At 36.9% G+C, this 13,424-nt stretch overlaps 2 protein-coding genes across 2 annotated transcripts; both read left to right on the top strand.

The window, feature by feature from the left end:
• The first annotated feature begins 1,030 nt into the window (after positions 1-1,030).
• Positions 1,031-3,401, top strand: RHS18 (root hair specific 18). The gene is made up of 4 exons (XM_023686327.2): positions 1,031-1,243; positions 1,332-1,511; positions 2,115-2,271; positions 2,930-3,401. Exons 1-4 carry the CDS (start codon positions 1,031-1,033, stop codon positions 3,349-3,351), a joined length of 972 nt encoding a protein of 323 aa, XP_023542095.2. The 3' UTR covers positions 3,352-3,401.
• A 5,089-nt stretch (positions 3,402-8,490) lies between these two features.
• Positions 8,491-9,549, top strand: LOC111786770 (protein S40-7-like). The gene has a single exon (XM_023666998.2). The coding sequence runs from the start codon at positions 8,581-8,583 to the stop codon at positions 9,307-9,309; it is 729 nt and encodes a 242-aa protein (XP_023522766.2). The 5' UTR covers positions 8,491-8,580; the 3' UTR covers positions 9,310-9,549.
• Positions 9,550-13,424: the final 3,875 nt, after the last annotated feature.

Below are 13,424 nucleotides of genomic sequence, written 5' to 3'. Positions count from 1 at the left end.
TTTAAGCATTTTTCTCTTCTACCACATCTTAATCCAACTCAGAAGACCTTTAATAAAATCCTACAAATTGAAAATATACAGAAAAGATAAAAAGTTCATACATGTCGAGCTTGGGTGTTAATGATTGAATGTACCATCCTCTCGTCCTCCAATACATAATGCATTTCACTTATCTATGCTACTCAAATATGTGACAAACTAAATTCACAAAATCGACTAGAACTACCCGTCCGAACCCGTCCGAATAGGCGATATGAGAATGATCTATTTATGATTTATTGACTTTTTCTTATCATGACCATGCAACATAACACATAATTTCATAATCACAATCAATATTAAAAGGAAATTAAAAATCCATAATTCACATGTATTATTAAATCAAACAAAACAAAATTAATCATTAACTTTCAAAAGTAACGTTAAAAGGTATGGAGATAATCTACAAGATATCGATAAGACAATTTTCGTTCATATTATTATCAGTAAGAATTTTTTTAATTTTTTGCCAAGGTAAAGAGTGTTAAAGTTACTTTTAAAATTTTATAAGTATTTTTAAATTATTTTTTTTTAATCTGAAAAATATTAATAAAACTTTTTAAAGTTGAAAGAATATTTTTGAAAGATCTAAACTTCTCCATTTTTCGGACACAAAATATAAAATATGGTATTTTTTTAATTTAGAAATCGTCCAACTAAAATAATAATGGATTTCCAAAAATAAAAATAAATAAATTATGCAACTTGGTATTAGAATATTCATAACACTTAAAAATTTGATTCAACCAATCATACATTGATTCTTCCAAATTGAATCTAAACAGATGTACAATATGTATACTCCTGATCTCCTTTCAGATTTTCCCCAATCTTCTCAAATAAACAATTCATGATCCAATTGCACGTCTTGGGATCGAGCTTAAATATTGTAATCGTGCACCCCATTTTCACCCAATTATAAACCCTTTCTTCCCTTTATAAATACCCATCTCCAACAACCATGCATGCCAATGCAACTCATTGCATAACAATGTCAACAAAGATCATTGCCTTAGGCCTCATACTGTTCTTGAGCTTCACATCGCTTACCTTTGGAGCTCTTCAAGTGGGGTTTTACAAAGGAAAATGTGGGTTTAGAGATGTTGAATCCATTGTTGCCGGCCTTGTTGCCGACGCCGTTGAAAATGATGGCACTCTTGTAGCTGCTCTTCTTCGCTTGCAGTTCCATGATTGCTTTGTGTCTGTAAGTTGTCTTGTGGTTGGTGTGTTTGTGAATTGTTGTTGTTGTTGTGGTGGTTGGTGTTTTGAATGTTTGTGTTTGAATTTTGAAGGGATGTGACGCTTCCCTACTCCTCGATGGGAGCGATAGCGAGAAGCTTGCTCCGCCGAATTTGAGCGTTAGAGGGTATGATTTGATTGATGATGTTAAGCTTGCTGTGGAGAGCGTTTGTCCTGGCGTTGTCTCGTGTGCTGATATTATAGCTATGGCTACCAGAGATGCTGTTCATTTGGTTTGCATGCTTCTTTCTCTTTTCATTCTTTACGAGCATTTTTATGAGATCTTACGTCGGTTAGAGTCGGGAATGAAACATTTCTTATAAGGGTGTCGAAACCTCTTCTTGAGAGACGTGTTTTACGGGCTAAAACAGATAATATCTACTAGTTTCTTTCTCTTTTCACTTTCTACGAGTATGTAAGATCCTACGTCGATTGGAGAGGGGAACGAACCACTTCTTATAGGGGTGTCGAAACCTCTTCCTAACAGACACGTTTTACAGGCTAACATGGATAATATCTGCTAGCTTCTTTCTCTTTTCACTCTCTGTGAGCATGTGAGATCCCACGTTGATTGGAGAGGGGAACGAAGCATTCCTTATAAGGGTATCGAAACCTCTTCCTAACAGACGCATTTTAGGGCTAAAACGGATAATATCTGCTAGCTTCTTTCTCTTTTCACTCTCTACGAGCATGTGAGATCCCACGTCAGTTGGAGAGGGAAATCTATTCCTAACAGATTTGTTTTACGGGCTAAAACGGATAATATCTGCTAGCGGTGGGCTTGAGCTATTACAATATTCAAACACATTGTAAATTGGTTACTATGATATTTGCAGGCTGGAGGAGCACGATACCCTGTCGAAACTGGACGGAGAGACGGGTTCAAACCGGCGAAAAATGTGGATCTTCCAGGGCCTTCGATTTCAGTTCTAGACTCCATTGAAGCTTTCTCCAAAAGGAATCTTACTACTACAGATATGGTCTATCTTCTTGGTGCGTATACCTAATACATAATATTAGTAGTCGTGTTAGTGGGTTGGGTTGGATCTCGTCAATTCTAGTTGAGACAAGACCCAACATAATTATTTAGCTGATAAACCTAGACAACCCTTATTACATCGTGAACACAACCTAATATAAAGTTGAGTTGGTTCAAGTTTTTCAAGTCATTTATTCAAATTTTTGTTTTTAATAAAAATAAAACGTTATTTTATAAAATATTTATTTATTTATTTTGTAACTCCATTTATATTTTGAAAATTTATATTTCAAACCACTAAAAATTATTTTTAAGAACGATTAGAGAATAAATGATAAAAAAATTAAAATTAAATAAAAATATGTATATGCACTTCTAATTCTACGGGTATGTATATTTTAAAATTAACAATAATTTTGGTTTGATTCCGTTCAATCTAATCCAGTTTTAGGGTAATCCATGAACCAAAATTTTTATTTTTATTATTTATTTATTTGAGCTCAACTCCTAAATAAATTTATAACGAACTTAACTCGAATAGGATTGATCTAATTTTTCGATCTCAAAAAAAAAAAAAAAAAAAAAAAAAAAAAAAAAAAAAAAGAAAGAAAAAATCTTAAAGAGACAACCTTAAAGTTTCTGATCATTGTTGTGTCCCCAAAACACAAACAGGCGGCCATACTGTTGGTGTATCACAATGCTTATTCTTCAAGGATCGCCTCTATAACTACAAGAACACAGGGAGACCCGACCCGACCATCGACCCGTGGTTTCTCAACAACCTAAGAGACCAATGTCCTGAAGATTCTAACGACAACAACGTCGTATTTCTCGACCAAACCAGTATGAGTTCTTTCGTCGTTGACAAGTCATTTCACAAGCAAATATGGCAACGAAGAGGCATACTGGAAATCGATCAACAACTTGCTTTGCATCCGTCAACGAAGGATTTGGTGACGAAGGTGGCGTTCGGGTTCGACTTCGCTTCCAAATTTGGAGATGCCATGATCAAGATGGGAAGATTTCGAGTTCTCACCGGGTCTGATGGGGAGATTAGAAGAACATGTGAGGCTGTTAATTCAGCATGGTTATGATCACCTTTTCCCTAATAAGTTTCTATTTTTTCATGTAATCATTTTTTTTTTTTTTTGTGTGAGTTTGGTTTGTATACTCTTTAAACTTTCAATTTTCTTAATTTCAATTCTATTATTTTTGTAATTTATGTTGAATAATAAAATTGGAAAACTTAAGCTAATCCAATCAAATTACGCTCGATCATGGTCGGATTTGAAGCTTATTTAGCTATCACCTTCTTTGGCGAGATCTTCCAACGTTCACTATTCCCTTTTATCTCGTAAACTCGGTAAAGCTTCTGGTTGGTTATTCCATCATCCAATCCACAACAAATCGAATGAAACTTGGCAAAAAAGAAGTGAACACTTTGTGAACGAAGCTTCGTCTTTGTTTTTCTTCAAACCTTCAACGGGGTCTTGATTGATTTCCTTTCTTATAGCTACTCAGATGTTTCAGTTCCCTAAGTTTGAAAAGTGTAAAGAGTGCAGACTAGCTACGGAGCTTGGATACGATTTCTCGATTGGAGATCTATGGATCACACACGGTATCTCCTCATGGCCTTCCTTCTCAATGTCCGAACATCCATCCAATCATTATTTTCGATCTTGTACTGAGGGTACACGAAACACCAACCCCATCTCGACAAAAATAATTGGATTCCAACTACATCAAAAACCGAACACTAAATGGATTTGGGTTAAATATTAATGACCCAAAGCTATTGAAAAGCAATTTCTTATAAATGTGTAAAAAATATATTCTTAATATAACACATTTTAAAATTGTGAGACTGAGGACGGTGCATAACGGGCTAAAGTATATTACAAATACTTATCCATTAACTTTGATAATTGAAAATTACATATAGTAATTCCCTCTTAATTTTTAATTTTTTAATAGCTTCATGAACTTTCTTTGATGTGTAATAACAAGTGTCGGGAATAATATTGCAACTAGACAGCTTAATAGGTATACCATATTAGTATAACTCAACAATGAACGTAAATATACTAATGTTCTATTATCGACAAGTGTGATATTCCATATTGGTTGGGGAGGAGAACAAACACCTTTTATAAGAGTGTGGAAACCTTTCCCTAACATACTTTTTTTAAAGAGGGGAAGCCCGAAAGGAAAAGCATAAAAAGGACAATATCTGCTACCTGTGGACTTAGGCTGTTACAAATGGTATCAGATCCAGACACCGGGCAATGTTCTAGTAAGGACGCTATTAGACACGAGGTGGTGTGCCAGTAAGGACGTTGTTCCTCGAAGGGGGTTAGACACGAGGCGGTGTGCCAGTAAGGACGCTATTCCCCGAAAGGGGTGGATTTGGTGAGAATCCCACATCGATTGGAGAAAGGAACGACTGTCAGTGAGTACGCCGGACCCTGAAGGGAGGTGAATTGTGATATCCCACATTGGTTGGGGAGGATAACGAAACACCCTTTATAAGGGTGTGGGAACATTTCCCTTACTCATTTTAAAACCATGAGGGAAAGCTTGAAAGGAAAAGTCTAAAGAGGACAATATCTGCTAACGGTGGACTTGGGCTCTTAAAACAAGAGAGTTTACGGGAAACGACCACAGTGAACTTGGACTCTTACAACAAGCGAATTGAGGAAGTCTAGGGCTGGAACTAGGGAGCCTAGATGCTACTAGGTTGAATATAACCCAGCTAAGTGAATCCATAATTTATTAGGTAGGTTTTAGCTAAGTCAACTAGAAGCCATCTAGGCTATGAACATGATCAGGTGAGACCATTAGTTATTGGGTGAGATTAGAAGCGTTTCTCTGATCGACCGTCAATAGCTCGTTCTTCACCTTCAATGGCCTTCGCTCTGCCTTCGATGAGTTCCCTCGCCCACAAAAGCCACCTTTGTCAAGTTCTCTGTGAGTTAATAAGTTCGACTTATTTAAAATCGAACATTAAGTATCAGGTTGGAATCATGGAGCGTGGGAATCATGTATTGAGAAGTTATGAATGGTAGAGTATTTATAGGAGAAGAATTATTAGTATTTTTGTTTATTTAAATAGCCATCAATTTTATGTTTTATTGAAGATGTCGAAAAGTATTGTGACTAAAGTATTTTCGTACAAAGTTTGTTTTGTGAGCGTTTCATTCTCTTTTGGTTACTCGCTTCAATGCGCTTCGATCAAGGGTCAAAACCAACATTTGATATCAAAACTGGGATGTTGAAACAGATGTTGTCATCATACAACGTCACTAGAGGATATGTAATGCCAAAGAAGAGCGAAAAAGAGGATTGTGTAACATTCTAGTTCCCGTTACTCACTAAAAGTAACGACTTAGCGTGGACGTTAAAGATGTGTGTTAATTTACAAGCACAAGGCATGTAGAACGTCGTTGGGCATGCTGATGATGTAGAGAAGTGCAAGGACAGTGATAACACAACCCTAATCCTCAGCCCGATGATTCAAGCTTTCGTTGAAGCAAGAACCTTTGAATCAAAGAAACTAACACCTCCTTATACAAAATTCGGATCAACCAAGAGATAAGCTAGAATTTAATTAGCTCTTAAGATAAAAAAAATCTAGAAGCAAGATTTGGAACCTTGTTCTAAATCGAGACTCTAGAATCGAACTTGATCAAGACTTGATTGAATAGCTCGGATGCAATCTACCACAAGAATTGCTTCAACTTAGAAATGGTAAAGATGATGCTCGACTTTATAGGGGTAAAAGTCTCCATTTGAGATCTCAATTTCATTCATCAACAATTCTTTTACATAAAAATTTGTGGGTATTTATTAAATCTCCACAAAATACGATGTCAATTGACAAATAACTTCCACCCCTTTTGCCTGTTACAAGAATTATCAAATTAAAACTAATAAATAAAGTTTTCTAGCAACTCATGAAATGATTCTTGCAACTTAATCCGCTACTTCAACCGTGCAAATATTCACTTCTGAAGCTCAAAATGGTTCTTCCTCAATCGAATAAGCCTGTAACACATGAAATGATGGTTTGAACCGAGCTTATCCAATTTTGTAGATGAAGGGTTCATTGGTTCATGGTCATGGAATTTTCCTTCACCCTAGACAAGGGTTCGTGAAGATCTTTTCAATACAGATAATCTTCAATCTACATCTTTTAGAAACTATTCGACTTGTCGATCCATCAAAGTTCTTGATCTCGATCTTTGAAGCTTCCACCTTCACACATCATGGTGAATCTCTCCTTGCTCTGATACTATTTATTAGAATCGCACAATTCACACAATCGATCTAGATGAAGAACATGACGACTAAAGTTCGTCTATAGATGACTCAAGTAGTTTCAAATAAGATAACCTCTTTTCAAAATTAAATAAGAGAATAGGATTCGTTCTTAGAAACTAAATAAGATACAGTCTCCACAACATAACAACTTTGCGTTACAGGATTGACCGATAGAGATGCCATAGTTGGTTCTTAACTTAGAGAATTCGAGAGTAGCCTCCAGCGGCGCTTGACTTTCTAGGTCTGACCCACAAAGCACCATAGTTGATTCAATATGGAATTAGTCAATTGCTCACTTAAACATGATGTTTCATGTTTTTGGCTAGCGTCTTTAGGTATTAGAATACTTTTGTGCATAATTGATCTAGATATGCACATATTCAGTGTAAATATAGCTTCAGCACTTCAAATAAGACTAATTACTAAATATTTTTATAATTACCATGAACTTTATGAGCCTATGTACAACATCCTACATCTATAAAGAGTGTCAGACAAAATCTTGATATTTTGATGCACTTTTGGTTATAATCAACAATTTAAAAAGAAACGTTAGTGTAGGAGAATAGATTCCCAATTAATACGTTTTAAAATCACAGTGTGGACGTAAGAAAAAGAGTAATCTAAAAGAAAAAATGCTAGATTCTGTTGGATGAAAGTATCCCACGTTGGTTAATTTAGGGAATGGTCATGGGTTTATAATCTAAGAATACACTCTCCATTGGTACGAGGCCTTTTGGGGAAGCCCAAAGCAAAGACATGAGAGCTTATGCTCAAAGTGGACAATATCATACCACTATGGAGAGTCGTGTTCGTCTAACAGATTCTTCTTTGTCAATCAATGCTAGATTCACCTCTCAACTTACTTGATTCACAATTTAGATATATTTTCAAATAAAAGGCCAAACACGCAAGTTTGGTCCAATCAACCAAGGTCGAAGGTAAGTCTTTTATCTTAAGACCAAACTAGCCTAAAGGAGGTCCAATTGGCTAACGTAAATAAAATGAGTTAAGGTTGTTCAACCTATGCAAGTGATTTTTCGATAGGTCAATTAATCTGTAGTTTTAATTCAATAAAAATTCGCATCTATAGAAAAAAGAAAACCGAAAAACCTAGGTCGAATTTTGTTTAAGAGTACTACATTGATATGCAGTTTATTGTTTATCATTGTGAGATCCCACATCGGTTGGAGAGAAGAACGGAGCATTCTTTATAAGGGTATGAAAATCTCTCACTAGCATACGCGTTTTAAAAATCTTGAGAGAAAGCTCAAAAAGAACAATATCTGCTATGGATGGACTTAGGGCGTTACAAATGGTATCAAACCCAAACACTGAGCAATGTGTCAGTAAGAACACTAAGCCTCGAAGGAAAGTGGATTGTAGTATCGCACATCAATTAGAGAAGGGAACAAGTGTCAGCGAGGATGCTAAGCCCCAAATGAGGGTGAATCACACATGATGTCAGAGTCAAACACCGAGCAATGTGTTAACAAGGACGCTTGTCTTTGAAGGAGAGTGCATTGGGGTATCCCACATCAATTAGAGAAGGAAACAAGTGTCAGCGAAGACGCTAGGGTGAATTGTGAGATCCGACGAGAATGCTCAAACAACATGGAATGGTATAAATTTTCAATACTTTTTAGGTAAAGCAAAGTTGAAAATATTTAAGAAATAAATAAATAATGTAAACTAATGAGTGATGAGTGAGTATTTAATATATTAAGTAAAAAGCAAGCTAAATCGTAATCGTATTCCAACAGATTTGATTCCAATTCAAATTTCCAAAAAATAAAATAAAATAAAAAAGATTTTTATTATTATTATTATTATTATTATTATTATTATTATTATTATCATTATTATTATTATTATTATTATTATATAAAGAAAAAAAAAAAGAAAAAAAAGAAAACCAGTGTTCCCCTGAAGGATTGGAGGCGGCTGTATTCCTTCTGTTCTGAAATTCAGATTTCCGTACGGACCCGCCATTGCCATTCCGAATGGACCTTACTCCTTCCTCCCGCTTCCGCCACCGGAAATCCCCCTCCTCCGAGCGCTTCCTTCTCTCCTTCGCTTCTCCCTCCCCCCGCCATTCTAACCCTACCTCCGCCAACGCCCTCGACGACGACAACAACAGCGAGCTCAACGAGGACGACGTCTTCTGGACTGGCGATTTCGCCGCCGATTCTACCCACCATACCCACTCCACTCCCTCCTCCTCCTCCTCCTCCACTCCTCGCCACCATATTCATCACCTCCAGCATCACAAGGCCTTCCCCCAGTCTGAGACCTTCGGTATTCTCGCTGCCCTCCCTGAGAACGAGGCCTCCTCCAGCCTTTGGAACTCCTCGTATTTCTACCATAAGGCCTCTGTGTCCTCCTCCTCTTCCTCTTCCCCTTCCTCTTCTCGGATGATTCCGACTATCCCTAAGCCTCCTCTCGAGCGGTTGCCCTTGCCGATTTCTTCCTCGTTGAAGTACCAGTCCGCTCCGGTCAATGTGCCAATGATGTCCAAGGCGGCGGTTCAGAGACACCAAGAGATAGATGTGGATGATGTTGATGAAAGTGATGGGGAGATGTTGCCGCCTCATGAAATTGTCGCCAGAAGTTTGGCTCAATCGCCATTGTTGTCTTGCTCGGTACTCGAGGGTGCGGGAAGGACGTTAAAGGGCAGGGATCTTCGCCAGGTTCGAAATGCTGTTTGGAGACGAACAGGTTTTCTTGATTAGGGATTTGAACTGCTTTAATTACTTTTGGAGAATTGATTTGCTTAGTTCTTCGTCGTTTGACAATATTCGCCAGTCTGCGAGTGTCTGGTTCACTTTGACGACTGTTTGTGTCGCTCTTTTTGGAGTATTGAGGGTCCAGGAATATTTGAATCTGCTCGACACTCATCGTAAGAAGGAATTGGAATTGGAATTGGAATTGGAATTGGAATTGGATTTGGATTTGGAATTGGAATTGGAATTGGAATTGTAATTATCTGAAGGGTGTTTAAGATTTTACTTTGAAGTTTATTTGTAGGTTTGATCATTATAATTTTCCAATCTATTCATATTAAATTCCCGTAATGTTGTTACATTAGCACCTACTTTTTCAGTTTAAAGTGTTCATATTTGTTCTCTTCCCTTCCATTACAATAGTTCATCCGGAGTTGGTTATTCTACATAGAACTATTGGGTACAAGCCTTGCAAAGAATAATAAACTTCGGCAAAAGAAGTCCCAAATGGAATGTGTTTAATTTGCTTCATTGTTTCCTTTATCCACTAAAATAGAGGATTTTACCATCCTGGTTATAATTGGGAGCTCAATTATGCTTAACCAAGTTATTAATATGAACACTAGTTGTAACTTTACCAAATTCCTTGGACGAACCTCGAAATGTGTTTCATGTTTTATACATGGTGTTGAGAGGTGTTTGTTTCTGGTTAGTATTGAGCTTTCTTATTTTTTTCGATATCTCTGCAGGAATGTGATAGTCTTGTGTTTTCTCTATCTGAATGCGACTAGTTGTGAGTGATTTAGATGTGTTATTTATGAAGGGTTCTTGCAGTGGTAACTATAACCTTGATAAAATTTAGCACTACATGTCTGTTCATTGGGGTTGGTAGCATAGGGACCAGAATTATTCGTTTATGTTCAATGCTATTCATCAGCTCCTGCATTGGGAGACACATCCTCTTGAGTTTATTTCTATTCTTCTTTTCTTTCCTTTTCTGTGATCAGTGATGCTTAATGTCACATATGAAAGGCCTGTATTGAACGTAAGACGGAGTACCTACCGATGTAGGGAGAGGGAGTAAAGAGTGGAATAATTGGAGAGGAGAGTGAAGGAACATGAGCAAAGCGGGTGAAGGACGTATGAATGCTGAGAATAAAGAGAAAAATGGTCGAAAGGGAAAAATGGTGAGGAGAGTGAAGGAACATATAATTGGAGAGGAGAGTGAAGGAACATGAGCAATCCATAAAGATCTAGTGAAAATCAAATAACATATAAGGGAAAAATGGTCGAAACGAATGCTGAGAATCACGGTATATGCTATGAAACTATTTTCAAGAGTTCAAACTTTTTTATTATTTACTAGAAAGAATACTAGATCAAATGGTGCTCCAAAATAAGTTCCTGGGTATTCATCTCGACAAGCCGCTACATTAGCGGCGCATAAACCATGTTCGTCAACCAAGTTTGTTCAGTGGTCATAACGTGATTTATTGGTTAGTGGGGATAAACTGGGCCGGGATTCAAAAGAATTGGGCAAAGTGTTTGTTCCCAAACGACAGAAGTGGAAAGACACAAAGGGAGAGGGAGATACTCTTTGATTTTTGTAATCGCGAAATTGTACGACGAACCTTTTTGTTCCAGGTGTACGACCCTGATACCATTCTGTGGTTCTTTTCCTCAAATGAAGATCAAGTTACTTTTTATTATGTTTGTTATCCTGTTTTGGTATGTAGGAAGTTGAGGGAACTAGAGTAGGCTAGGTATGGCTGCCTGTTAGGGAACCTATGAAACCTGAATGCTTTTTGTTTGGTAGGTGCATTGACTAAAGGTAACAATCTGCATGGATAGAGTAGGATTTGATTGATATATATTCAGTTCTATCAGAATTTTCCACTCTTTTCAGTTTATAAATTTCTTGATAGATCCTTTATAGTGGTAATGTTGCATGAAGTAATTTGTTTGCTTTCAGTGTCTTCAGTAAACACTTAGTTGAACCGTTTTTCATGAGATAAGAACTCGATGCAGCGGATTTAACTAGGAAATTCATCCCGAGAACGTCGAAGAAATCCCTCAAATTTGAGAGTAAACTCTTTAGAAACTCTATTGAATAATATGATCAACAGCAAACTATTACAATTCCAAGAGGGGGAATAATCAAATATACTATTATCCCACATCATTTGCCCCAACTTTGAAAAAGAATTCAATGTTTTGCATCAAAGGTGCTATGAGTCTGTTCTATCTCTACTGAGTCCAATATCATTCTGGGGATGGATTTTCCACCTACTATTGCCCTTGATGTCACCTGCTGCACCTAACATGTGAATGGAGTACACCTCATTTTAGATTATTTGTTTGTATCTTAATTATATTCTTATAGATTTGTTATAGGCCGTGTGATAGCTCGACTTTCTTCAAAAAGGAGGCCACTCATCTCTATGATTTCTGGACAATTTTGTTCTTCTATGTCTCCATCGTCTTGTCCTGTTCTTAATTTCCTTCTTTTTTTCACCTGTCGTGTATTATTGCTTTTGTCATATTTTGGTTGCTGGAAATTGTGATGAAAGAGAAGTTAATATGCTTGTTTCTTCAACCCTGGCTCCACCATCGTGTTCATGGAAGATTGAAATATCTATCAAATACTGTGTAGACAGCAACTTTCCTTCTCTATGAAGCAGCAGTTACTTCAGAATGACAGTTACAGGTATTTGCAGGATAGCTGCAAATGATGATACTATATGCTATTATGGTATTTCCTAGATCATTTTATCACTGCATGCGAACTATACGTTATTCCTGTATTGACATCCATGAATACCATTCAACAACCTACTAGTTTTTTTATAACTTTTTTGTACCTCTCTTAACAAGATTTAAACACATTTTTTAAAGATATATTGATTCAGCTACTAATTTCTAGGTGTATATGGTGAATATTTGAATGACTGTTGCCTGCATCTCGCAGATATTTCTTAACAGATTTACAATCTTCAGCACAGGACTCCAAAGGAGGAGAATCATTTTGTTTGTTAATATTCTTAATAGATTCCACTGGAAGCACGGGAAGAAAGAGGATCGTTTTGTTTGTTGATGTTTTTTGCATCTGAGAAGCGACACTATCAAATTCAGGTTCTTTCTGAACTATGGCTACGTGAATCTTGACGTGTTTGTTTCTGGACCTCTAATATAATCAAATCTTCTGATTATCCCTCTAAAAGACATGAAGTTTGGCTGAAAATTTAGGAGGGGTATGGCTGTCATGTCCTGTCTCAGCTCTCTCATTTTCACCATTAATACCCTTTGCTTGCCAAGTCTTAAAGAGAAACAAGTTCAGTTGTTTTGATGAGGCAGGATGTGTACTATTTTAAGTTGCAATTCACATATCTCCCTCTTTAGGAATAAGATAATAAATTGTCTTTTAGACTATAGATACGTTGGTCTGCTAACGGTATTGTCAAATGTAGTGTTAATAGGATCGGTTTTGATGAGGCAGGATGTGTACTATTTTATTTTGCATTTCACGTATCTCCCTCTTCAGGAATAAGGTAATAAATCATCTTTTGATATTGTCAATTGTAGTGTTAATAGGATCTGTTTTGATGAGGTAGATGCGTACTTTTTTTGTTTTGCATTTCACGCGTCTCCCTCTTTAGGAATAAGGTAATAAATCGCCTTTTAGACTAATATTTGTTGGCAGTATGGGAGATACACGCCTTGAAGAGCGAGTTTGAGGCTCTCCATATGAAGAATGGTGAGTCAATAGACGAATTTGTCATGAAGTTGACGACAATCGTCACTGACATCCGTTCGTTAGGCACAAGGTGGAGGAGATATTCATCATCAAGAAGTTTCTTCGAATTGTTCTCCCAAGATTCATGCAGATTATTACCTCCATTGAAGCAGTACAATGACCTTAAGAACATGTCAGTTGAGGTCATTGGTCGTTTAAAGTCCCATAAAAAGAGACTTTGTGGCTATGACGATAGAGAGGAGGAGAAGCATCTTTTGCTCAAATATGAGAAGTGGCTCGCATGGATGAAAAGAAAAGATGTAGTTGATTCTTTCTTTTTAGGTAAGAAGGAACATGGTAGTCACAACAAGGAAAGTAAAGGTCGTGGGCA

This window comes from Cucurbita pepo, chromosome 9, assembly GCF_057944985.1.
Source record: "Cucurbita pepo subsp. pepo isolate OVF chromosome 9, ASM5794498v1, whole genome shotgun sequence".
In the NCBI taxonomy this organism is placed as follows: Eukaryota; Viridiplantae; Streptophyta; class Magnoliopsida; order Cucurbitales; family Cucurbitaceae; genus Cucurbita; species Cucurbita pepo.
Note: the sequence above shows the minus strand (reverse complement) of the source record. Positions and strands in the feature narration are given on the sequence as shown.

What these genes read in the sequence shown, in the direction of transcription:
- RHS18 (XM_023686327.2), top strand. Translation starts at nt 1,031, where the DNA reads ATGTCAACAAAGATCATTGCCTTAGGCCTCATACTGTTCTTGAGCTTC. An exon ending in TCCATGATTGCTTTGTGTCT is followed by an intron (nt 1,244 to 1,331) that starts GTAAGTTGTCTT and finishes TGAATTTTGAAG; the next exon opens with GGATGTGACGCTTCCCTACT. An exon ending in AGATATGGTCTATCTTCTTG is followed by an intron (nt 2,272 to 2,929) that starts GTGCGTATACCT and finishes AAACACAAACAG; the next exon opens with GCGGCCATACTGTTGGTGTA.
- LOC111786770 (XM_023666998.2), top strand. Translation starts at nt 8,581, where the DNA reads ATGGACCTTACTCCTTCCTCCCGCTTCCGCCACCGGAAATCCCCCTCC.